At 43.5% G+C, this 27503-nt stretch overlaps 1 protein-coding gene across 1 annotated transcript in view; it reads left to right on the forward strand.

Annotated features, from left to right (window-relative positions):
• chrna1 (cholinergic receptor, nicotinic, alpha 1 (muscle)) overlaps window positions 1-26705 on the forward strand; it is a gene marked incomplete at both ends in the record, with an annotated part of 58945 nt that extends 32240 nt beyond the window's left edge. The window contains 3 exons of the mRNA XM_084321936.1: window positions 6029-6143; window positions 19577-19701; window positions 26577-26705. Coding sequence (XP_084178062.1) covers window positions 6029-6143; window positions 19577-19701; window positions 26577-26705 — 369 coding nt within the window. The remainder of the gene's footprint in view (window positions 1-6028; window positions 6144-19576; window positions 19702-26576) is intronic.
• Between the last annotated feature and the right edge of the window lie 798 nt (window positions 26706-27503).

Raw genomic sequence — 27503 nt, forward strand, 5'->3', positions numbered from 1 at the left:
TGGTTTATAACTCTACCTCTAACTCTAGCTGTGAAATGGTTTATAACTCTACCTCTAACCTAGCTGTGAAATGGTTTATAACTCTACCTCTAACCTAGCTGTGAAATGGTTTATAACTCTAGCTCTAACTCTAGCTGTGAATTGGTTTATAACTCTACCTCTAACCTAGCTGTGAAATGGTTTATAACTCTACCTCTAACTCTAGCTGTGAAGTGGTTTATAACTCTACCTCTAACCTAGCTGTGAAATGGTTTATAACTCTACCTCTAACCTAGCTGTGAAATGGTTTATAACTCTACCTCTAGCCTAGCTGTGAAATGGTTTATAACTCTACCTCTAACCTAGCTGTGAAGTGGTTTATAACTCTACCTCTAACCTAGCTGTGAAATGGTTTATAACTCTACCTCTAACCTAGCTGCGAAATGCGTTTTATAACTCTAGCTGTGAAATGGTTTATAACTCTACCTCTAACTCTAGCTGTGAAGTGGTTTATAACTCTGGCTGTGAAGTGGTTTATAACTCTACCTCTAACCGAGCTGTGAAATGGTTTATAACTCTACCTCTAGCCTAGCTGTGAAATGGTTTATAACTCTACCTCTAACCTAGCTGTGAAGTGGTTTATAACTCTACCTCTAACCTAGCTGTGAAATAGTTTATAACTCTAGCTCTAACCTAGCTGTGAAATGGTTTATAACTCTACCTCTAACCTAGCTGTGAAATGGTTTATAACTCTAGCTCTAACTCTAGCTGTGAATTGGTTTATAACTCTACCTCTAACCTAGCTGTGAAATGGTTTATAACTCTACCTCTAACTCTAGCTGTGAAGTGGTTTATAACTCTACCTCTAACCTAGCTGTGAAATGGTTTATAACTCTACCTCTAACCTAGCTGTGAAATGGTTTATAACTCTACCTCTAGCCTAGCTGTGAAATGGTTTATAACTCTACCTCTAACCTAGCTGTGAAGTGGTTTATAACTCTACCTCTAACCTAGCTGTGAAATGGTTTATAACTCTACCTCTAACCTAGCTGCGAAATGCGTTTTATAACTCTAGCTGTGAAATGGTTTATAACTCTACCTCTAACTCTAGCTGTGAAGTGGTTTATAACTCTGGCTGTGAAGTGGTTTATAACTCTACCTCTAACCGAGCTGTGAAATGGTTTATAACTCTACCTCTAGCCTAGCTGTGAAATGGTTTATAACTCTACCTCTAACCTAGCTGTGAAGTGGTTTATAACTCTACCTCTAACCTAGCTGTGAAATAGTTTATAACTCTACCTCTAACCTAGCTGTGAAATGGTTTAGAGCTCTACCTCTAACCTAGCTGTGAAGTGGTTTATAACTCTACCTCTAACCTAGCTGTGAAATAGTTTATAACTCTAGCTCTAACCTAGCTGTGAAATGGTTTAGAGCTCTACCTCTAACCTAGCTGTGAAGTGGTTTATAACTCTACCTCTAACCTAGTTGTGAAATGGTTTATAACTCTACCTCTAACCTAGCTGTGAAGTGGTTTATAACTCTACCTCTAACCTAGCTGTGAAGTGGTTTATAACTCTACCTCTAACCTAGCTGTGAAATGGTTTATAACTCTACCTCTAACCTAGCTGTGAAATGGTTTATAACTCTAGCTCTAACCTAGCTGTGAAATGGTTTATAACTCTACCTCTAACCTAGCTGTGAAATGGTTTATAACTCTACCTCTAACCTAGCTGTGAAATGGTTTATAACTCTACCTCTAACTCTAGCTGTGAAGTGGTTTATAACTCTACCTCTAACCTAGCTGTGAAATGGTTTATAACTCTACCTCTAACCTAGCTGTGAAATGGTTTATAACTCTACCTCTAGCCTAGCTGTGAAATGGTTTATAACTCTACCTCTAACCTAGCTGTGAAGTGGTTTATAACTCTACCTCTAACCTAGCTGTGAAATGGTTTATAACTCTACCTCTAACCTAGCTGCGAAATGCGTTTTATAACTCTAGCTGTGAAATGGTTTATAACTCTACCTCTAACTCTAGCTGTGAAGTGGTTTATAACTCTGGCTGTGAAGTGGTTTATAACTCTACCTCTAACCTAGCTGTGAAATGGTTTATAACTCTACCTCTAACTCTAGCTGTGAAGTGGTTTATAACTCTACCTCTAACCTAGCTGTGAAATGGTTTATAACTCTACCTCTAACCTAGCTGTGAAATGGTTTATAACTCTACCTACCTCTAGCCTAGCTGTGAAATGGTTTATAACTCTACCTCTAACCTAGCTGTGAAGTGGTTTATAACTCTACCTCTAACCTAGCTGTGAAATGGTTTATAACTCTACCTCTAACCTAGCTGTGAAATGCGTTTTATAACTCTAGCTGTGAAATGGTTTATAACTCTACCTCTAACTCTAGCTGTGAAGTGGTTTATAACTCTGGCTGTGAAGTGGTTTATAACTCTACCTCTAACCGAGCTGTGAAATGGTTTATAACTCTACCTCTAGCCTAGCTGTGAAATGGTTTATAACTCTACCTCTAACCTAGCTGTGAAGTGGTTTATAACTCTACCTCTAACCTAGCTGTGAAATAGTTTATAACTCTAGCTCTAACCTAGCTGTGAAATGGTTTAGAGCTCTACCTCTAACCTAGCTGTGAAGTGGTTTATAACTCTACCTCTAACCTAGTTGTGAAATGGTTTATAACTCTACCTCTAACCTAGCTGTGAAGTGGTTTATAACTCTACCTCTAACCTAGCTGTGAAGTGGTTTATAACTCTACCTCTAACCTAGCTGTGAAATGGTTTATAACTCTACCTCTAACCTAGCTGTGAAATGGTTTATAACTCTAGCTCTAACCTAGCTGTGAAATGGTTTATAACTCTACCTCTAACCTAGCTGTGAAATGGTTTATAACTCTACCTCTAACCTAGCTGTGAAATGGTTTATAACTCTACCTCTAACCTAGCTGTGAAATGGTTTATAACTCTACCTCTAGCCTGGCTGTGAAATGGTTTAGAGCTCTACCTCTAACCTAGCTGTGAAATGGTTTATAACTCTAGCTCTAACCTAGCTGTGAAGTGGTTTATAACTCTACCTCTAACCTAGCTGTGAAGTGGTTTATAACTCTACCTCTAACTCTAGCTGTGAAATGCGGTTTATAACTCTAGCTGTGAAATGGTTTATAACTCTACCTCTAACCTAGCTGTGAAGTGGTTTATAACTCTACCTCTAACCTAGCTGTGAAATGGTTTAGAGCTCTACCTCTAACCTAGCTGTGAAGTGGTTTATAACTCTACCTCTAACCTAGCTGTGAAATGGTTTATAACTCTACCTCTAACCTAGCTGTGAAGTGGTTTATAACTCTACCTCTAACCTAGCTGTGAAGTGGTTTATAACTCTACCTCTAACCTAGCTGTGAAATGGTTTATAACTCTACCTCTAGCCTGGCTGTGAAATGGTTTATAACTCTACCTCTAACCTAGCTGTGAAATGGTTTATAACTCTACATCTAACCTAGCTGTGAAATGGTTTAGAGCTCTACCTCTAGCCTGGCTGTGAAATGGTTTATAACTCTACCTCTAACCTAGCTGTGAAATGGTTTAGAGCTCTACCTCTAGCCTAGCTGTGAAATGGTTTATAACTCTACCTCTAGCCTGGCTGTGAAATGGTTTATAACTCTACCTCTAACCTAGCTGTGAAATGGTTTAGAGCTCTACCTCTAGCCTAGCTGTGAAATGGTTTATAACTCTACCTCTAGCCTGGCTGTGAAATGGTTTATAACTCTACCTCTAACCTAGCTGTGAAATGGTTTATAACTCTAGCTCTAAACTAGCTGTGGAGTGGTTTATAACTCTACCTCTAACCTAGCTGTGAAGTGGTTTATAACTCTACCTCTAACTCTAGCTGTGAAATGCGGTTTATAACTCTAGCTGTGAAATGGTTTATAACTCTACCTCTAACCTAGCTGTGAAATGGTTTATAACTCTACCTCTAACCTAGCTGTGAAGTGGTTTATAACTCTACCTCTAACTCTAGCTGTGAAATGGTTTATAACTCTAGCTCTAACCTAGCTGTGAAATGGTTTAGAGCTCTACCTCTAACCTAGCTGTGAAGTGGTTTATAACTCTACCTCTAACCTAGCTGTGAAGTGGTTTATAACTCTACCTCTAACCTAGCTGTGAAGTGGTTTATAACTCTACCTCTAACCTAGCTGTGAAGTGGTTTATAACTCTACCTACCTCTAATCTAGCTGTGAAATGGTTTATAACTCTACCTCTAACCTAGCTGTGAAATGGTTTATAACTCTACCTCTAACCTAGCTGTGAAATGGTTTGTAACTCTACCTCTAACCTAGCTGTGAAATGGTTTATAACTCTACCTCTAACCTAGCTGTGAAATGGTTTATAACTCTACCTCTAACCTAGCTGTGAAGTGGTTTATAACTCTAGCTGTGAAGTGGTTTATAACTCTACCTCTAACCTAGCTGTGAAGTGTTTATAACTCTACCTCTAACCTAGCTGTGAAGTGGTTTATAACTCTGGCTGTGAAATGGTTTATAACTCTACCTACCTCTAACCTGGCTGTGAAGTGTTTATAACTCTACCTCTAACCTAGCTGTGAAATGGTTTATAACTCTACCTCTAACCTAGCTGTGAAATGGTTTATAACTCTAGCTGTGACGTGGTTTATAACTCTACCTCTAACCTAGCTGTGAAGTGTTTATAACTCTACCTCTAACCTAGCTGTTAAATGGTTTATAACTCTACCTCTAACCTAGCTGTGAAATGGTTTATAACTCTACCTCTAGCCTGGCTGTGAAATGGTTTATAACTCTACCTCTAACCTAGCTGTGAAATGGTTTATAACTCTAGCTCTAAACTAGCTGTGAAGTGGTTTATAACTCTACCTCTAACCTAGCTGTGAAATGGTTTATAACTCTACCTCTAACTCTAGCTGTGAAATGCGGTTTATAACTCTAGCTGTGAAATGGTTTATAACTCTACCTCTAACTCTAGCTGTGAAATAGTTTATAACTCTACCTCTAACCTAGCTGTGAAGTGGTTTATAACTCTACCTCTAACCCTAGCTGTGAAATGGTTTATAACTCTATCTCTAACCTAGCTGTGAAATGATTTATAACTCTAGCTCTAACCTAGCTGTGATATGGTTTAGAGCTCTACCTCTAACCTAGCTGTGAAGTGGTTTATAACTCTACCTCTAACCTAGCTGTGAAGTGGTTTATAACTCTACCTCTAACCTAGCTGTGAAATGGTTTATAACTCTACCTCTAACCTAGCTGTGAAATGGTTTATAACTCTACCTCTAACCTATAGCTGTGAAATGGTTTATAACTCTACCTCTAACCTAGCTGTGAAGTGGTTTATAACTCTAGCTGTGAAGTGGTTTATAACTCTACCTCTAACCTAGCTGTGAAGTGTTTATAACTCTGGCTGTGAAGTGGTTTATAACTCTACCTCTAACCTAGCTGTGAAGTGTTTATAACTCTACCTCTAACCTAGCTGTGAAATGGTTTATAACTCTACCTCTAACCTAGCTGTGAAATGGTTTATAACTCTAGCTGTGAAGTGGTTTATAACTCTACCTCTAACCTAGCTGTGAAGTGTTTATAACTCTACCTCTAACCTAGCTGTGAAATGGTTTATAACTCTACCTCTAACCTAGCTGTGAAATGGTTTATAACTCTACCTCTAACCTAGCTGTGAAATGGTTTATAACTCTACCTCTAACCTAGCTGTGAAATGGTTTATAACTCTACCTCTAACCTAGCTGTGAAATGGTTTATAACTCTACCTCTAACCTAGCTGTGAAGTGGTTTATAACTCTACCTCTAACCTGGCTGTGAAATGGTTTAGAGCTCCAGATATTAATATGTCAGCTGTTTGGTTAGAAAGACTAAAATGCCATTAGACTCTCTCTCTCATTAGTCTACACAACCATGAAGATCTAACCCGCCCTCCATTCTCTCTCTCTCTCTCTCTCTCTCTCTCTCTCTCTCTCTCTCTCTCTCTCTCTCTCTCTCTCTCTCTCTCTCTCAGGTCTTTATAGACACCATTCCCAACTTGATGTTCTTTTCCACCATGAAGCGTCCAAGTCAGGAGGTCCAGCAGAGGAGACTGTTCCCCATCGACATGGATATATCTGATATTTCAGGTTAGCGCACACACACACACACACACACACACATAAGCACCTGGTGTCGATGGGCCATTTGTGTGGCATCATGCTGTGAACTTTTTAATTAAACTACTGTGATTGGTTGGCCACCAAAGGCCCTCCTCACACCTCCTCTCCTCCCTCTCCCCCTCCTCACACCTCCTCCCCCCCACCTCCTCTCCTCCCCCCCACCTCCTCCCTCCCTCTCCTCACACCTCCTCTCCTCCCTCCCACCTCCTCACTCCTAACCCCCCCCCCCCTCCTCCCTCCTCCCTCCCCCCTCCTCACACCTCCTCTCCCCCCTCCCCCCTCCTCACACCTCCTCTCCTCTCTTCCCACCCCCTCCTCCTCACACCTTGGGGAGGGCTTGTTTTGGTGACTCGAGTTCAACTTTCTTGCTTATCTCACACTTATTTGGTCAACGCCAACCGGTAACCACTGTTCTGAAAACACAATCAGCTTTATAGAGCAGGAAGAGTATTGAGCTTCATTTAGTCAAATGTCCGGTGTCATTTAATCATAATATTCCATATTCCACATAATTCCGCATCACGCAGCAACCCTAAACACTGGCTCAGTTGATTTGACACTATCATTCAGCGCATCAGTCCTCCTCTGAACTCTCAGTGAATGAGGGAGAGGAGGTTATGTGACTGAAACAACATTGCAGATGTTATTGGGCAGCACTGCTGCCTCACAGCAAGAAGGTCCTGTTTTTTAACCCCAGCAGGGGGCCTTTCTGTGTGGAGTTTGCATGTTCTATTTCATTATGGCTTACGCTCAGCATCATCTGCACTGTACTTCACTTCGTACACGTGCACTGAATAAAAAATTCCACCATGTACCTTTACATCCCAACATTCGTCTGGCCACACCCCCATCCGCTTACCTTCATAAGCAGGTGTGTGGTCACCTACTCGCCTCCTTCTTCACTTTCACCACAAGGAAGTGCCTTCGGTAGATCCCCACTTGACGAGGTTGTTAGTCGAAGAAAGTTGGAAAACAAAAGAACGGGAAAGATACGTTGACATCATATCTTTATTTTCTCTCTCACTATTTTCGAGAAAATACGGCGATATTGTCTTCGTCATTGGAGTGTCTGGAAGATGATGATCATTCTGACCTTCAACGGCTTTTTCGTATTAGGAGCTCACGCCGCTGACATGCTCCCCAACTACAGTCCTCCTTGCTGCGGCTGGATGGGTTTGGCCCTCCGGCCATACAGCTGGACTGTGGGAAGCACCGACTGTTGTGAGAAAGCGGTGGCTTCCAGGGTGGGGTACGTACTGTTTTGCGAGCTCTGGTTGTTGTTGATGCTGTGGGGGTTAGCTGACAATTTTACGAAACGCAGACTCCAGACTGGGGTCTTCTGCTCGGCTTCTTAAACGGCGGTCGGAGGATCTTGGTCTGACGCCCATGATGGTCAATCTAGTGGGCCGCGACCAGGACCTGGTGAACCCAGGATTCTCTGGATGAGCGGATGCTTCTCTGTCCCGTGCAGGCCCCATCTTTCACATAAAAGTGAAAGTACACCCTAACGAGGAAATGTGGGCATAGGATCTTCTTTATCGGGAGTTCCATGCTCAAAGTCGGCTGCAGCTCGAAATGGGAATTGTGCTGGCTCCGCTGTATGTCTGGTAATCACTGTTGAAAACTGTGTTTGACATTCTTTTTCTCTTCCCTCTTAGGATGGGGAGGGACTTGGACAGCGGCCTGTCTGAAGTGTGGCTTGTTATGTCGTTGTGTACAGTTCAGGTGATAGCTGCTTAGCTGGCGTGCTAGTTTGTGGCCTACTGTGTTAGCCAGTCAGCTGTTAGCTGCGGCGCTAGCTCGCTGTGTTTACCAGGCTAGTAAACGTTAACTTGTTGCTATCAGTCGGACGGCTGTTAGCTTAATGCTACACTGTTGAAACGATACTGTGACTATAACATGCCTTAAAACACTCTGACTACGACGTCATCTTTGACAGAGGATGTTAGTCGACCCTACACCCGGTTGCCAGTGCCAGCGAGGACTTCGTCAACATGGAGAATGGCGGCTGGGTGGCGTTGCGGACATACCCTCGTCACCGGCGCAGGAGGTGCTGGGTTCAGCTCGGTGTCCCGTTAAACCAGTGTTGCGGTTCTTTCGGCCTGCGTTCTGGGTGAAGGTAGGAGTCCCGACCGGACTTTAAACACTTCTTCTTTTTCTTCCCTTCTAAATGTTTTGTAATAACGATGTTTCCAAAACATGTGTTGCTGCAATACATTGAGGATACGACGCGTGTTGTGTGTGAATTGTCTTGTCACTGGTATAGCTTCTCTCTGTAGTGAATCGGCTTTGTTTTTTACGTGTGTAAAAATGAACTGGTTTGGTTTGATTGATTGATTGATTGAAAAGTTTATTAACAGATTGCAGAATGGGTACAGTACAGTACAGCTCAATACATACAATTGTTAAGGGGATGCAGACCAGAGAAAGACTTTCGTCTTGTTTACATCAGGGTCCCCCATTTTCAATTCATCATAACATATATGACATACATGACATACAGATAGACAGTACTGCTACATCTATACATTTATGACATATCAGATTTGCAAATACAGTACTGTTTGTGATACAAAAGTGTCCAGAAAAGGAGTGTATATACATTTGGCATAGAAACTGTACATTGGAGGAGGTTGGTTGGGTGGGGTGGGGTTGGGTGGGTTGGGTGAGGGCTGTACATTGGAGGTGGGGGGGGGGGGGGGGGGGTTGGGAAGGGGACACACACACATTTTACACTGTACATTGGAATATTGACAAAGCCTTACTTGGTCATTTACTGTACAACTAGGTTAGGACATTTGTAGGGGCCAGTTTCGAATTGCAGTCTCACGTAGGTGTTTTTTGAGAGTGTTTTTGAAGGTGGGTAGTGATTCACATTCCTTTACAGCTTTAGGTAGGGCGTTCCACATTGATGTGGCATAATTGCGAAACGTGTTTAGTCCCTTGTTTGAGCCGAATCTGGGTTTTACATGATTTGTGGAGCTCCCTCTGGTGTTGTGATCGTGGTATTCACTGACCTTTGGGAAGTATTTTGACATGTACATGGGTACCTTGGTCGCATAGTGTATCTTGTAGACCAGGCCCATTGCAAGTTGCTGTACTCTGTCGTCTACTCTAAGCCATCCTAGGTTGTCAAAGTGGGCAGGGGTGAGGTGGGTTCTAGGAGTCAGGTCAAGTAGTAGTCTGACTAGCTTGTTTTGAGATGTTTGTAATTTGTTTTTTAGTGCCTTTGAGGTGCTTTGGTACCATGAGGTGCAAGCATAGTCGTAGTACCCTTGAATGAGTGCTCCTGCTAGAGTCTTCAGGGTATTCTTGTTTACCAGAGAGGAGATCCGGTACAAGAATCGCGTTCGTTGGTTGACTTTTTTTATTACATTGGATGCCATTTTGTCACAGGAAAGATTAGCCTCTAGGATGGAACCCAGGTAGGTAATTTCATCTTTCCTTGTGATAATATTGTCACCCACTGTAACCGAGAAGCCGTCGGTCTTGCTGAGTTTGTTATTTGAACCGAAGAGAATGGACTCTGTTTTGCCCATGTGTAATGATAGTTTGTTGTCGGCGAGCCATATGCAGATTTTGCCTAGTTCCGAGCTGAGGGCTTTTTCAACCTGTAACTTGTTCTTGTCAGAGACCAGCAGGGCTGAGTCGTCCGCAAACAGGAACAAGTTGCAGTCACAAGCTGACGACATGTCATTTGCATAAATTAGGAATAGTAGCGGTCCTAGTATGCTTCCTTGTGGAACACCACAGCTCACTGTGAGGGGGGGGGGGTAGGGTACCGTTTACTTCCACCATCTGTTCCCTCCCCTCCAGGTAGGATTGTATCCAGCTCACTGATAAACTATCAAAACCAATTGCTTTTAGCTTGTCAATCAGAATGGTGTGATTGACAGTGTCGAAGGCCTTTTGTAGGTCCAGCATGACCATGCCGCAGTATTTGCCCGCGTCCACCTCTTGTTTGATGTGGTCGTTCAAGTAGAGAAGGCATGTGTCAGTGGAGTGGGATGTTCTGAAGCCAGATTGGAATTCGTAGATTAGATTTTTTTCCGCGAGGTACTTTTCGATCTGTTCGTATACTATTTTTTCCATGACTTTCGAGATGGATGTAAGGATAGAAACAGGGCGGTAGTTACCCGGGTCTAATTTGCTGCCCTTTTTGTGCAGGGGTGTTACTCTCGCAATTTTGAAGTCCTTGGGGACGTGTCCCTGTTTTATGGAGAGGTTTATTATGTGTGTGATGACTGGGGTGATGGCTGCTGCTGAGTCTCTGAGGAATTTGGAGGGGATGTTGTCATGGCCAGTGGCCTTGTTTGGTTGGAGGGCGCTCAGTTTTTTGAGTACCTCATCTGTAGTTACTATTTCCAGTTTGAAGTCGTCTTTGTGGACGCCTAGGTTCATGTAGTATGCTACTATGTGTTCTACCCCATACTGCCCTGAGTGGGAGGGTAGTTTGTTTACCAGTGTTGTGGCTATGTTTGTGAAGAAAGTGTTTAAGTAATTGGCTACATCCAGCTTGTCTGTGATGAGCGTGTTGTCCGTCTTTATGTTTATGTTTGAGAACCTGGTTTTGAGTTTTTTACTGCAGCCTAGTTGATTGTTGAGTAATTTCCAAAGTTCACGTGGTTTATTTTTGTTTTCCTCGGTTTTGTCATTGATGAAATTTTTTTTAGCAGTTTTGATCATGGAGTTTACGTCATTTCTTAGTCTGTTTCTTTCTAGTTTGAGTTCAGTCACGTGGTCTTGGAGTTCACTGCTCGTGCTTTTGGTAAGCTTTGACTGACTTTTACGAAACTCAGAGCATTTTTTGTCTCTGGCTTTCATAGCGGTCAGTATTTCAGTGTGCATCCATGGCTCAGCGCGATTTTTTACCCTGGTGGTTCTTAGGGGGGCCATTTTGTTTAGTATTGATGAAAATTTGGTTTTGAAGCCAAGCCAAGTTTCTTCAACCAGTGTACCATTGAGTTCATCTGACCAGTCCAGACTCTCCAGTTCAAGGTTAAAGGCCTCGCTAGAGTAGGTTTTGAGGTCTCTAGATGTGACTGTTTTGTGACAGCCAGCCTTTAGTTTTAGCTTTTTGCGGGTACAGAATATCATGTAATGATCACTTAACCCGCATGCTATAACCCCTTTACTGGAGATCTTGGACTTGTCAGAGGTCAGTATGAGGTCAATGGTAGTCTGAGTTGATTCACATATCCTTGTGGGTTGGGTGATTAGTTGGCTGAGGCCGTGCAGATCACAAAACCTATTGAAGGATTTGAAGACGGGTGCATTTTTTTGTTGCATATCCGTGTTCCAATCCCCAATAAGAATTTTTTCCGCATCCTCAGCTCCAGCTAAGCACACATCCAGAGTATCATAAAAGCCAGTTTGATCTGGCGGTCTGTATATTGTGCCGACTAGAACAGATTTTGCCCTTTCAAATTAAATTTCCACCCATACGGTTTCAATTGTCTCATGATGAAGGTCAGTACGGGTAATGAATTTGGTGTCCTTATGTATGTACATACAAACACCACCTCCATACTGGTTTCTGTCATTACGGACTATCGTATAGTTCTCTATTTCTATTTCAGGGTCTGTTACAGATGGATCAAGTTTAGTTTCAGTAAAGCATATTATGTCTACCTTACCGCTCATAAACAGGTTTCTTAATTCGTCCAGCTTATGCTTAATGCTGTTTACATTAAGGTGAAAGATGTGTAGTCCGTTTTTATTAGCTGTGTTATTGATGTCTTCGAGTTCCAGGTAACTGTCTTCTGGTGCTGCTGTGGGGGAGGGAGGGGGGGGGCTTTGTTGTTGTCTCCGTGAGGTCTGTGTGTTGGTGTGTGGGGAGGGGGAGTCCTTTGTCCTGTCTTTTCTGGCGGCAACCTTTTGTTCTCCTGGGCTGGTAAACATAGCCAGCCTGGCTAGGTTGGCTAGTTTATCAGGCGATTTGTCCGTGGGGTTGCCGGTTGGGGGGGCTTTGTTGACGTGGGTGGGAAGGGGGGAGGGGGGGGTCGGGACCCGCGCCGTGCTGGTACAACAAAGGACTCGGTCCAGAGTTTTCGCCGTTAGCTCCGCTGGCTAGCCGGCTATCGGGCGTCGAGATGTTTAAATCCCGCGTCGGGATGGTCGTCATGGTTTCGACCCTCGGTTCACCTCCTCTCGTCTCTGCCTCACGTGTGCTCGTCTGCTGCGGCGTCATTTGGGAAGAGTTGCCGTCCGCGCAGTGGATGTAGCCACAGGTTGAGTTGTTGATATTGGTCGCGATGGTAACCTCCCTCGCTTCTTGCGCTGCCAGACCAAGTCTTCTCGCCTGAGTTCTGGTCAAGACCGGGCCTGGGTTTAGATGAATGTCTCCCGAGAGTAGCAGGATAAGGGACAAAAAGGTCTTTCGGTCCATTCTGCCATTCGGGGGTCTGTTCTTTCTTTCAGGATTGGCCGTTAATGTTGCGTGAACGGTCGCTGTCCCCACGGCCAGGTGCTTGTGCTCCGTGCCGTTTTGGAAATAAAAGTCGCTTGGTTGTGACGTTGTACTTGTACCGTGGGTGGACTCACAACTAAGAGGGTTAATTAAACCTGTAAAGCTATGCTTAGTGACATGTGATTGAGGAATGAATCTTTTTCTCAGCCTGTGATGACAATGAACAGTATGTTCACACATTAACAGAGGTGCCTGTTCGCCTTGGTCGTATCAAGGGTAAGAATAGGAGGGGTGTCCCCCCGGTTCCCTGGGGATTCCCCCCCTCCTCTCAGACATGTTTGGTTACAATATATTGTGTCACTGTGTTTGTGGGGATACGATGTAACCCTCAGCTTAATTGCTGGGGTTGTGCTTTCCACTTGAGAAACAATTTTTTCCTAAAGAAAAGATTGTTTGGTCACTTATCATGTGTGCTTAGCAAGGCCTGTGGCCAATACATAATAGAGGATTCTGTCTGTAGTGGCACCTGGTAGACGGGGAGTGATTCCATACGCGCTCCATCCAAAGAATAGTCTCCACACATTGAGTTCCGTTATCAGATACCGACGTGGTGATCCGATTTATTTAGAAAATGTAGGTTACATGGGAGAGGTGATCAAAGCGATCCTAAAGCGTCCTATAACCGTGGTTCTAATTGATCAAAGTGTTTCCTAAGATAAAACTATTCTAAAGCGTTCCCGAAGCGATCTAAAGCTTCCTGAAGCGTCCTGAAGCGGTCAGAAAATTATATGCTTTCCCCGTCGGCTACCAGCCCACAGCTGATCCCTATCACCCATTTTAATGATCTCCGCCGCGCCGTGGGCCGACCCACCTGACAGGTACAGGTGATTCGCCCATAGTACAACAGAGTCCACCCAACGGGTGACACAGATAAACATAACATTCCCATAAATCATATCCTTCGATTGGAAATAATAATAACAATAATGATAATAATAATACTAATAATAATAATAATAATAATAATCTATAACAAAAACACTCATTCTGCCTTTACACTGTCTTCTCTCGTTATGAAAAACGGCGTTCCTCTGTAGTAGGAGTGTACTGTGCCATTTTTTGTTGTGATGAAGGGTTGTGTGTGTCTTTTTGATCTACAACTGGGTTAGGTTTGGCCCACAGAAGCACATGTGTAAGTCTGGACCGGGGCTCTTAAAGGGGCCCTCTCTGTTCTGTGTTTTTCCTTAGTAAAACTCAGGTAGCAGGTTATCACATGAGCTATGTGAGGCTGTTCGATGCTTCATGTAGCAGGCTATGACTGTGTCATGCTCTATTTGACATTACATCGTATAATGGGTGAGGAGTCGTAAAGGGGTGAACTGGTAATCCTTTCCTCCCCTTTTCTGTTGGTCAGGGGTTAAAACCACCTGTCCTTCAAGGTTCCTGTCACGTTGCTGTTCGGCACGTTACAGGGTAAGAGGGGGGGGGGGGGGGGGAGTTTCCTGGTCCCACGCCCTGGAAGATTGGGCGTGTGCACCACGGAAATCCCCCCGCCATAGAGTACATCATTCAGCGCGTCTCTAGTGGTAAGGCTTCCGTGGGTTGTTCGGGTCCATGTTATGGATCTGTTTCAGGGAGTTGTCAGAGCTCCTCCTCACGAAGCTCCTCCTCAGAGAGAAGTGCCTTCTGTGAGTTCGGACTCTCCTTCCCAGTGAGGGAGCTTCCTCAGAGTTCAGTCCTCAGATTGTCAAGGTGAGTAGAACTTAAAAAAAAGGAGTTCTGCTCTATTGTGTGTGTATTCGATTCAATTCGATTATTGCGTGTGTATTGGTTCAGTGCCTCCTCTTCGGAGAGCCCTAACTCAAGTGTTACATGGCTCAATGTTGCAATATATTCTTTTCAATCTATACAGCTCGCGTGGGAAGTCTCTCTGGGGATTTCCGTCTCCTCCCTGTGGCGAGGGTGGCGGGATGTAAAAATGTAAACTATTTTTACCCTCAGCTGCGTCACGTGGGATTCATGTCAGTCTGTGTTTCTTTCTTTTTTAAATAAAAAAGAGGATGGAACATGAAGCACGACGGCTCCGTGTCGTTCTCCCAGGCGACTTGGAGGAACAATGTCTGGTGTCTTGCTAGACTATCCATTGATGTGTTTGGGTCTCGACGCGTACATAGTGCTGGCTCGGGGTGTTTCTGTTAGGAATCACGCAGGGGCTAAGTGCGCCTTGGTTGCTCGTTATTAAAACAGCGTTTTTATAGGGCAACTGGGATGGAGTTTTGTCTCTTCCGAGCGCCAGTTTACTAGGTTGTCTCGATGAATTCTCGTTCATATCTGGGGGATGTTAATGGAATAGATCAGAACATAGGTAGAGGGGTCTCACGCCCTTGGGGTGGGCCACTGAGCGCGGTACAAATGGGACCGTCTGGGTGGCGCCCTCTTTCCATGTTTTAGATCGACACGCTTACCTACCCCCTCTTCTGGAGTGGGCATGTCGGCGTGGTTAGGGCACGGGACTGGTTCTGGTCACACTGGTCCAGGTCAGTTAACCCGTTGTCCGCCGGGGATGCAGATCTGCTGTTCTGGTACCCTGAGGGACTTGTGCTTTTTTCGGGGGGGGAAATGCCGGGTCGGCCCGGGTGTCACAGGATTAGGTGTTATGGAGACCCTTTGTTGGGTACATGTTGTACTCTGCACTATCGTAATGGCTTACGGCCATACCAACCTGTACACGCCCGATCTCGTCCGATCTCGGAAGCTAAGCAGGTTCGGTCCTGGTTAGTACTTGGTTGGGAGACTGCCTGGGAATACCAAGTGCAGTGAGCTTAGGGCTGGTTCTCCATTCTTTTCGCTCCTCTCTTACACGTGGCGAAGAGGGGGCTGTTGGGGTGGTCTTTGGACCTCCTCTGGTAACCCTGTGCTTCCCGAGCCGCCGGGCCCGGTCCGAAGTAATGTTTCGTCGACCCGTAGGCCTGGAATAGCCCTTTTTTGAAAACTGAAACACTTGTACTGCGGTATAGCTGGTGTATACCCGCAGGTGTGTTTTGGAGTTTTTTCTTGAGGGGTTATAGGAACAACCACCGTCTGTGTACCGAGAGGGTGGTTGATTCCCTGGTGTGTTGAAGCAGAGTCAACTAAATAATGGGCAGGAATAAGAAACCTACCCCATCCTTTCTAGAAACAGAAGGAAAATTCCTCACCAAACCAGTTGAGATTGCTAATCATATTAACAATTATTTTATTGGAAAAGTAGATAATTTAAGGAATAATATGCAAACAATAGATAATGAAAAATCTTATTTATTAATAAAGAATAAAATAATGAAAGATAAAAATTGTCAATTTAATTTTGATAGCGTGACTATAAGTAATGTAGAACATATGTTAAGTACCACTAAAAACAAACCACCAGGTGTTGACGGTCTTGACGGGAAACTTCTGAAATTGGTCCCTGATTTAATTGCCCCTGCTATCTGTCATATTATAAATCAATCCTTTAGTGAATGTTTGTATCCGCAACAGTGGAAAACTGCCAAAGTAATACCACTGCCAAAAAATTTGAAATTGCCATTCTCAGGATCTAATAGTCGTCCCATAAGTTTACTGCCAGTTTTGAGTAAACTGATGGAAAGAATAGTAAGTGAACAGATTAAAAGCTACTTTTCTTTTAACACATTGACCACTGATTTTCAACATGCATATCGTGAAGGACATTCAACAGCGACTGCTTTAACCCAAATGACGGATGATTGGCTGAAAGAGATAGATAAAAAGAAAATGGTTGGAGCTGTCTTGCTTGATTTTACTGCAGCATTCGACATCATAGATCACAAATTCTTACTTAAAAAACTTGAATGTTACGGTTTCTCCTCATCTGCACTATCTTGGATGCAAACTTATTTAGCAAACCGGAAACAAATAGTTACTCAGAAGTTAAAACGGTAAGGTGTGGAGTACCCCAAGGAAGTTGCCTTGGGCCTTTGCTCTACACCATATTTACAAATGACATGCCTCTTGTCCTAAATAAGTCCTATATTTCTATGTATGCGGATGATTCAACGATTTACACATCAGCCTCAACAGCCAATGAATTAAATACGGTCCTAAAGGCAGAGTTGCAATCAGTGATGGAATGGATAAAGAATAACAAACTAGTTCTAAACATATCAAAGACAAGTAGCATCATTTTCGGTTCAAACCATACTCTAAGAACGAACCCAGTCTTGAAACTTTTGATAAGTGATGTGGTAATTAATCAAGTCCAGGAGACTAAACTCCTAGGGGTAACATTAGACAGTAAATTGTCATGGTCACACCATATAAACAATATAGTAGTGAAAATGGGAAGAGGGATTTCTGTTGTTAAAAGATGTGCTCATTTGTTACCACTAAATTCTATCAAACAGGTCATTCAAGCTCTGGTTTTGTCAAATCTTGACTATTGTCCTGCAGTATGGTCGAATGTAACGACGAGTAAACTGAAAAAATTACAAATGGTACAAAACAAAGCAGCACGTATAGCGCTTCGCTGTGAGTACAGAACTAATGTTGCAGCGATGCACAGTTGTTTAACTTGGTTACTTGTCAAACATAAATTACTCTGCTCACTCCTTGTATTCACTAGGAATATTTTTGTTACAAAGATCCCCTCAATTTTATATAACAATTTATCAATAAGTCTTGACAGACACAACCATTCCACCAGACATGCTTCTGCACAAGGTTTTACACTTCCAAAAGTGAGGTCGAATGCAATGAAGCGAACTGTCATGTTCCGTGGTATGCAGGAATGGAACTCTCTTCCCAGACATGTTAAGCAGGAGAATAGTAAATGCCGTTTCAAAATCGTGGTAAAACAACATTTTCAACCAAAGAAATTGACATTCCCTAATAGATAGTGTGTACGTAAATTAAAATGTATGTGTCTGATAAAGAGATAGGTATATATGGATGAAAAGGCATGTGTCTGATAGGGATATATTATAAAAATATTGTATAATTTTGTATTTTTATATTGTATTATGAATTTGATTAGGGTTTTTACTGTTGTTTTAATTGTCTGTATGACATGTAAATGTTGTGAGTGTATAAGGGTTTTTATTGTTGTTTTAATGGTCTGTATGTCATGTAAATGTTATGAGTGTATAAGGGTTTTTATTGTTGTTTTAATTGTCTGTATGACATGTAAATGTTGTGAGTGTATACGTCTGTAACTGTATTTTATGTGTTATGGACCCCAGGAAGAATAGCCCCAGCACTGCTGTGGCTAATGGGGATCCAAATAAACTTAAACTTAAACTTAAACTCCCGGGTTACCCGGTTGAGTGTGCCCCTGCACGTTCATGACGTCTGCTAATCGTGTCAGCCTTCTCTGCCTCGACCCCTCTGGGTGGGTTTTTTTTAATGGAGGCTTTGTCATGGTGCTCAACAACGCCAGCAAACGCCCCTTCCGCCGGGGAGGCTGTTTCAGTTGACCCCTTTGGCGCCTGTCTCGTCCGCAGTGCTACAGGCTCGGGTCTACAGCCTGTTGCCTGGTTTCCCCGGTGCGCTGCCTGCTTCCGTTGGTTAACCTTTTGAATGCTTACGGCCATGCTGACTGCCTGTGTTGCAGGGTCAGTGTGCCAGGCGGTGTACTAATGGGGGGAAAGGGCCCGCTCTTGGAGGGGCCCTGTCCGAATACGCTGGCGATGTGGGGGGCGGTGTCACTAAGTGACCGCCTGGTGGGGTCTTGATGCCTGGCGTCATTGACCTCTCCGGGCCCCCTTTTTCCGAGGGATCCAGTCCCTTCAGTGGGTCTGGGTCTTCCTTCGCGCTCCGCTGCTACGGCCTTGCCACAGGGTTGGGGTTGCTCTTGACCCCGTGATTCTGGGGGCAGTAACGAGGGTTGTTCCTTCCGTTCATTCCCTGGTGGCATGCGGGTTGTGCGTGTGCATAGTCGTGGGGTCAAGCCACGGTCTGCTCACCCTGTGCGTTGAGTTGCTTGAGTTCCTCTTCGCACGGTCGGATCCGTCTCCCTCCCGTCCTCCAATAGGGAGGGTATCCCTCCATTAGGGAGGGTCGGGGGGCTCGGTCCTCCCCGGTCTGATGGTTGTGGGGGGCCTCAGCGGGGTACATTTGTCGAGCTTCGGCCCTTGATCTCGCCTTGTGGTGAAAGTTTGGGAAGGAGGCGAGTAGGTGACCACACACCTGCTTATGAAGGTAAGCGGATGGGGGTGTGGCCAGACGAATGTTGGGATATAAAGGTACATGGTGGAATTTTTTATTCAGTGCATGTGCACGAAGTGAAGTACAGTGCAGATGATGCTGAGCGTCACCATAATTCATAGAACTTGGTTATATACATAACCTTACGTTCTCCCTGTGTTCACATGGGTTTCCTCTGGGTACTCCGGTTTCCTCCCACACCATAAAGACATGCATGTTAGTGTTAGGCAGGGACTACAGATGGAAACTAGCTAATTCGCTAATTCATTGATGTGGAAACTGAAGATGTTGATTAATGTGGACTGTCCCTGGGTACAAAAATAAAATGTGTCTAAATAACAAGTTTTTAGGAAAAGTCAAGAAGGGAGGGCATCTTATGACTGGCTGTTCTAGTGTTAAAGACACGACTAGAAGGATTTCAACATCAATATATTATTGTAAATTCAATGTTCATACCTTGGCACAATTACTACAGGAACATGTGGAGACCAATGAGAATAAAACGCAATTGATAAGACAAATGAACAAGCCATTAATATCCTCTATATTGTATTGATATTGTATTTATTTTGTATTGATAGTGTTTATTTTATATTGATATTGTATTGATATTGTATTTATTTTCAAAACAAGTTCTTGAAACTTTGATTTCAATCTGTTTACATTTTTCTCATGTATTCGCATTTTCATTTCATTTTAATCTTGTACTTTTCAATTGTCCCTCAAATCATGAGTGAAACACATTGTTAATACCATTTCATGGGAACTTGAATATGACCTGTGTTCCCAGGCAGGCCGGTTCCCACCTCCGTCACCTACCAGTCACCGCTCACTAAAAACCCTGACGTCCGCAGCGCCATAGAGGGAGTGAAGTACATCGCTGAGACCATGAGGTCCGACGAGGAATCCAATAACGTAAGTCAATATTTACCAATAAAGTATTTAACTTAAGACAATATTTACCAATAATGTATTTAACATAAGATAATATTTAACAATAATGTATTTAACATAAGATAATATTTAACAATAATGTATTTATCAATAATGGACGTAAATATTTACTAATAAAGTGGATCTGGGCCCCGTTCCTCGTACGTGGTTCAACTAAGCCAATCAAATGTCCTATTAGCCAGCTTAAATTAACCCGATGATTGATGTCAAGCTATCTCGGTTTCTCGAAGCCTGATTCAGTCTCAAACAATCTCGTTAATTGGAACCGGACTTGAGTACTCAGGATAATTGCGCATGCCTTATCTAAAAAGGGGGAGGTGTCGATCCCCGAAAACCATGATAACGGGAAGATATCACCTACAAATTAAAAGCATATGCATATCTATAGGCTAATTTTAAGTCCCTCATTACCCCAATCAATCAGATTATATTTCTTTAAATGTGCCTGCTGGCCGTAGGCTTAATGGAATGAATAATCGAATGAGATCTTGCTAGCGAAAATAATTACTTGAACTCTTTCAGAATAAGTAGATAAAAACAAGCCCAAGGAGTATGACATTTATACGAATTAATAGATACTTATGAGGATATATGTACTGTATGCGCGTAGGTATCATGTACTATATAAATACATGGTTCCCAACGTTTTCAGGCCGCGACCCCCCAAATATAACGGTGTCAGAGAGCCGCGACCCCCACTATTATAGGAGGTGGTTGAAACATGCAAACGTTCACACGCACACATAAGCATTGGAGGGTTTTAACACGCACAATAACTACACAATAATCAAACAACCATAAAATGAATACATATAGCGCGTTTCATTTAGAAGGCTAATGTTCAACTCACCTAATGAGATGGATGGGCACTATATGCTTGAAGCACAACAAGTCCAGTCTGGGTTTAATTTTGGAGACAGCGACTCAGAGATCATCCTCCATATTATTCAGACGTGATCTGTACTTATTTTTTATATAAGTCAGTGGTGCAGATTGTTTTTTCGAATAGGTAGGTAGATCCAAATGGCGGATAGCTGTGCGTATTCCCCCTCAACTGATATCCAGTCGGCATCGGAGGTGGGCAGCGAGCTGGGGCGCATTCTCCATCAGAAACAAGTGCGCCTCATCCCGCAGCTCAAACAGGTGTCGTGCAGTGTAGGAAATCCATAGGCTGAATATGATTTATTATCAGCATTTTAGGTCTATTATTTTACATTTCAAAAGCATTTCTTTTACCAGTTTAATGTATTTTAATCTTTTTTAATTATAGGCCTATTTCACACATTCTATGAAATCAATACATTGTGGAAATCATCTCTCGAAAACATTATTCAGAATGGTATAATGGGAAAGAGAACCTACGGGAGGCTGCAATTCTAAACTGGCCCCCGTACATGTCCAAACCCCCACCCCCACCCAATGTAGTTTCCTCTCCCTCGTAAATATATATTTTCTGTTAGGATTTCTGTTTAACAGTACTGTATATTTGCATATCTTGTATGTCACAAATGTAACAGTACTGTATATCTGTATGTCATGTATGTCATGATATATATCTGTTGTGTATGTCATAAATGTCATTATGAATTGAAAATGGGGGACCCTGATGTAAACAAGACAGAAGTCTTTCTCTGGGTCTGCATCCCCTTAACTGGTCCTGGGCCAACACGTATATGTTTGGGAGCCGACCTTTGAGGGCCAACCACGTATATATACGTGTTAAACTCTTTTTTTCTTTTATTCCATTTAAATATCCCGGATGTTGTCACAGAGCTTTATTTTGGCTGGAAAAGGCATATTGGGACTCCGAAAGTGCAGTACCGGCCAGATCCTGGTATTGGCGCTGTCTCGAGAATGCAGTTTCCCCTGTTGCAGACCGGGTGTCACCTTTTTTTCGCTCCGGGTTAGCTTTTCTTTTTTATTGATCTTTTTCCCCCTCCTTTTTCCTCCGATTTTCTCCCATCCCAATGTTAGTCGTTATGCCAATTCCCAATCCCCTTCCTGGTCGCTGCGCACTTACCCCCCACAGTCGGTCTGGGAGAGTGGAGGCTACCACGTGCTTCCTCCGACACACATCCAGCCAATCAACCGCTTCTTTTCACCTGGCAGCGCGGATTCTCACTGAGAGGGCGTAGCGTGTGGAAGGATCACACTATCCCACTTAGATCCTATCCGCGCTTAGCAGGCGCCCCGACCGAACTGTAGGAGTCGCTGTTTACAACGACCCGGACCCACCCCGCCAGCTTCTCCCACCCTCTAATACAGCCAATTGTATTAGTGTGAACGGCCAGCCAAGCTGGTGACAACCCCGGAGCTGTGAGCTGGATTCGAACAGGCGAATCCAGCCGCTCCGGGGTTGGTGACGAACGCAATCTCCGTTACGCCACCTGACCGCCCCCCCCGGGTTAGCTTTTCTGTTAGCCTGAAGCTATGGCTTCACCAGATCGCCTGGAATACTTTTTGCGACGCCGAATTCAGTATGCAGTAAAGGAATATAGCATCAGCCAATGGACATATCGATCTACCAGATGGCGATCAAGTAACTGGGAAATTCTTTTTGGAATCCAACCGGCCACAGGTAAGAGCAATTTGACGTAAATTTCAGCCTGATCAGGCCTTGTTCTCATAGCCATCGACCCGGTCAGCGTATCTTGTTGCAATAACGAATGCCGTTATTGGTAATCAATAATCAGAAACGACTCCCCCCCCCCCCCTTTCATGCATTCATGGTGGAACATGATACCGATCATATGCATTTAGATTTTTAACTCTAGCTTGTGTAGGGCCGAAACGCCAATCGATTTAACGTTATTGCAGGAATTATACCAGACCATTCCGATATAACGTTCATATTCACGACGCTATAAAACGGGTACGTATTGATGAAAAAATAATAATAATGAATAATTATTATTAATTAATTAATAATAAAATAATTTCTTAATGGCATATTGAAGGGAAGGTTTATACTGTCAATTGACAATGACAATGGACACTGGATAGTAATAATATAAAATATAGATTTAGCTCTACAAACAACCTCACGCACAGTGAAACGTCGTAATGAAAAGCTGGCCTCCTAGAGTGGGCCCCATCTAATCCCAATGGCCCTGAATGTGTTAACACATTCACGGCTATTCAATATCCCCATCTAGCTATAGCTGGGCCAGAGTTCCATTACACACTTCAAGTTCAAGTTTCAAGTTTCTTTATTAGTTGTCATACAGAACAGAATACTTTTATATAAAATGCTTCTTTCTGTTTTGCTCCAGAGATTGTGCTAGATAAAAATAGATAAGTATAAAATAAGTATAGTAAGTATAAAATAGAAGTCAAGTATGTAGACAAAGATTTTCAGTATATAAATACAATGTACAATGCAGAGTAGAAGTAACTGAGTTACAATACAATATACTATACAGTACAAAGCAGAAATGGGATGAGGTACAATTTAGGTACAATTTACAGTAAGGTGTAATGAGGTATGGGTTGTAGTGCAAATTCTTTACCAATAAATATAAAGTGTGTTTAGGTGTTCTAAAGTGGGTAAAGTGGGTGCTGCAGTGAGTTGTTTGTTTAAAGTGAGTGTGTGCGTGTGGATGTGTGTGCTGTGAGTGCATTTGATGGTTGTTACATAGTGTTATTGTCATTTAGCATTCTGATGGCCTGAGGATAGAAGCTTCTTCTGAGTCTCTCTGTGCTTGCCATGAGACTCCGGTATCGCTTGCCTGACCGCAGCAGTTCAAAGAGGCAGTTGTTGGCACTGTGTGTCACGTTGTTTGTAGAGCTAAATCTATATTTTATATTATAGCTATGGACACAATATCATGGTCATTTGACAGTAAAAACCTTCCGTTCAAGATGCCAAAAAGAAATAATTTTTCCATCCATATGTTCCCATTTTATACCGTGGTGAATATGAGTGTTATTTCGGAATGATCAGGGCTAATTCCTGGGAGGCTGTTTATAAGCCGCAACGTGTATTATACCAAATCCATTGGCGTTTCGTCAATACACACGCTACAATAAAAAAAATCAAATGCATATGATAGGTATTATGTTTCATCATGAATGCATGAAAGGGGGGGGTCATTTCTGATTAATTGATTGCCAATAACGGCATTCGTTATTACCACAACATATGCTGATCAGGGAGATGGCTTGCACGATCAAGCTGAAATTGACATCAAATTGTTCTTACCTGTGGCCAGTGGGATTCCAAAAAGAATATTCCAATTATTTGATTGTATGTCCATTTGGTCAACGACATAACCCACCACAGCATAATGAATCGGGGGTCCCCGAAAACTATTCAATGCGATCGGGTGAAGCCCTAGGTTCAGGTTAGCAGAAAAGAGCGCCCGGAGCATTTTCAGTATGGCACCCGGTCTGGAACAGGGGTTACTGCATTCTCGATACAGCGCTACTAGCAGGATCTGGCCGGTACTGCACCTTCGGAGTCCCAATATGCCTTTTCCAGGCAAAATACAGCTCCCTGACATTGAATACGGTATTAAAATCGAATAAAAGAAAAAACAAGTCAAAAACATATACGTTTTTGGCCGTCAACCGCTGGCTCCCAATAACGTATATATACGTGGTTGTCCGGGATGCCTCTATCCCGTCTACAACGGCGCTCAGGTTCCGGGTTCCTCTGATTGGCCACGACGCCCACGTGACCCTACGCTAGCCCGCCCTCTTCCTGCCGCGCCGTGCTTGCCGCGCCGCGCTCCCTCAGCTTCCGCCCTCCCTCAGCTTCCGCCCTCCCTCAGCTTCCTCAATTTATAACGAATCATTAAAAAAATATACCGTTAACTGGAATATGTTGTTTCTTTACACATATGTTGGATTATGTTAACTGGAATATGTTGTTTCTTTACACATATGTTGGATTATGTAATTGGTTTGTCATGACAAACCAATAAAAATCGCGAATTAACCGGTGGCCACAACAACACACAGTACTGGTGGTGGTGGAGGACCGGGGGGCTCCGCGTCTCTGGCGGCAGGGGAAGAGGAGGCAGCCGGGGAGGCGGCCGGGGAGGCGGCCGGGGAGGCGGCCGGGGAGGTCGAGGGGGAAGACGGACGCCTGTCTGCAAGAAAGTGAAGAGGAGGAGGACGACGCGGTCAGCTTGCGATCAGAGGAGGACGAGTACTGTGTGTTGTTGTGGCCACCGGTTAATTCGCGATTTTTTATTGGAAACAACAACACAACAACACACAGTACTCGTCCTCCTCTGATCGCAAGCTGACCGTGTCGTCCTCCTCCTCTTCACTCTGGTGGTCGTCGTAGACCACTTTCTTGCAGACAGGCGTCCGTCTTCCCCCTCGACCTCCCCGGCCGCCTCCCCGGCTGCCTCCTCTCCCCCTGCCGCACCGAGACGCGGAGCCCCCCGGTCCTCCACCACCACCAGTACTGTGTGTTGTTGTGGCCACCGGTTAATTCGCGATTTTTATTGGTTTGTCATGACAAACCAATTACATAATCCAACATATGTGTAAAGAAACAACATATTCCAGTTAACATAATCCAACATATGTGTAAAGAAACAACATATTCCAGTTAACGGTATATTTTTTTAATGATTCGTTATAAATTGAGGAAGCTGAGGGAGGGCGGAAGCTGAGGGAGCGCGGCAAGCACGGCGCGGCAGGAAGGGGGCGGGCTAGTGTAGGGTCACGTGGGCGTCGTGGCCAATCAGAGGAACCCGGAACCTGAGCGCCGTTGTAGAAGGTATAGAGGCGTCCGGGATTGTGTTAACAATTGTGTGTATTGAGCCATACTGTATTGTACCCCATTCTGCAATCTGTTAATAAAGTTTTCAATCAATCAATCACTCTCTGAGGAAGGGAGCTGCCATTTTCTTCCGAGGGAGTGACCAGTATATCCAGCTAACTTAACGAAACCTGCACTGGAGCAGGTTCAAATTTTTCTATCTGTTGCCATGGTGATTTAGCCAAACCTGCTTCGTGGAACCGAAAAGCCTGACTTATGTCAAGTTATCCTGAAGATTATCCGGCTAACTCAGTTAGCCACGTACGGGGAACAGGGCCCTGGTGGAGCTGAGCCTTGAAACTACAGTGATGCTAATTATAGTCACTGGAGACACATTATGAAGTCAGATTGATAGAGACAGACAGACAGATAGATATACAGAAAGACAGATATACAGAAAGACAGATATACAGAAAGACAGACAGACAACCAGATATAAATACAGACAGACAGGTAGACAGATATACAGACAGACAGATATACAGACAGACAGATATACAGACAGACAGACAGACAGACAGACAGACAGACAGACAGACAGACAGACAGACAGACAGACAGACAGACAGACAGACAGACAGACAGACAGACAGACAGACAGACAGACAGGCAGGCAGGCAGGCAGGCAGGCAGGCAGGCAGGCAGACAGACAGACAGACAGACAGACAGACAGACAGACAGACAGACAGACAGACAGACAGACAGACAGACAGACAGACAGACAGACAGACAGACAGACAGACAGACAGACAGACAGACAGACAGACAGACAGACAAATGGATACAGATAGACAAACAGAATGATTGATGGCTCAATTGACTGCTTACATCTTGATGACATATTAATAATATTAATATGTCATCAAGATGTAAGCAGTCAATTGAGCCATAGAATGGTGACTGAGTGACCATGATGTGGATATTTACCAAACCTAAGTTGTACTTTAGTAATCTTGTTAAAAGTATACTATGCAACAGTAACCAAAAATACATTAAAATTATACATTCAATATACCATCTCCTCCCCCTCCATCCCTCCCTCTCTCCCCCTCTCTCCCAGGCTGCAGAGGAGTGGAAGTTCGTAGCCATGGTTCTGGATCACATCCTGCTGTGTGTGTTCATGGCCGTGTGTATCATTGGAACACTGGGAGTGTTTGCTGGACGCCTCATCGAGCTGAACACGCTGTGAAGACACTCTCACTGAAAACACTCTCAAAGACACACACACACACACACACACACACACACACACACACACACACACACACACACACACACACACACACACACACACACACACACACACACACACACACACACACACACACACACACACACACACACACACACACACACACACACACACACACACACACACACACACACACACACACACACACAAAGACTGCCCCCCTCAGATGATTAGCCAACCAGACAGTGATTATGGGCTTATCTGATGGACTTTTTTAGTTGATTAATATTTTTTGTTGGGATTCAATCTAGAACTCGTGAATATCAACCTGGTTTGGTCTTTAAGAAGCTCTAGATTTAATTAAAGACTTACCCAACCTGCTTTGGTCTTGAAGCTCTAGATTTAATTAAAGACTTACCCAACCTGCTTTGGTCTTTAAGAAGCTCTAGAGTTAAAGACCTATCCAATCTGCTTTGGTCTTTAAAGGGGACATGTCTTGCTATTCATTTCACTATTTGGGCAACTTTACACAATTCCTGTGAGTCTATGGAACACATCTGTAAAGTTTTTTTCAAAAACATTAATTGTTTTGTATTTCTAATCAAGTATTCAAAAGCAGCATTTTTCCACTCCAAGATTTCAAGCTGTTTTTGGCTTGGCTCCGCCCATAAGCGCTTTGAGTGACAGTGAATGAATGAATGAATGAAAACTTTATTTAACAGATTGCAGAATGGGTACAATACAGTACGGCTCAATACACACAATTGTTAAGGGGATGCAGACCAGAGAAAGACG

Source organism: Notolepis coatsorum (assembly GCF_963971535.1).
Source record: "Notolepis coatsorum genome assembly, chromosome: 9".
In the NCBI taxonomy this organism is placed as follows: domain Eukaryota; kingdom Metazoa; phylum Chordata; class Actinopteri; order Aulopiformes; family Paralepididae; genus Notolepis; species Notolepis coatsorum.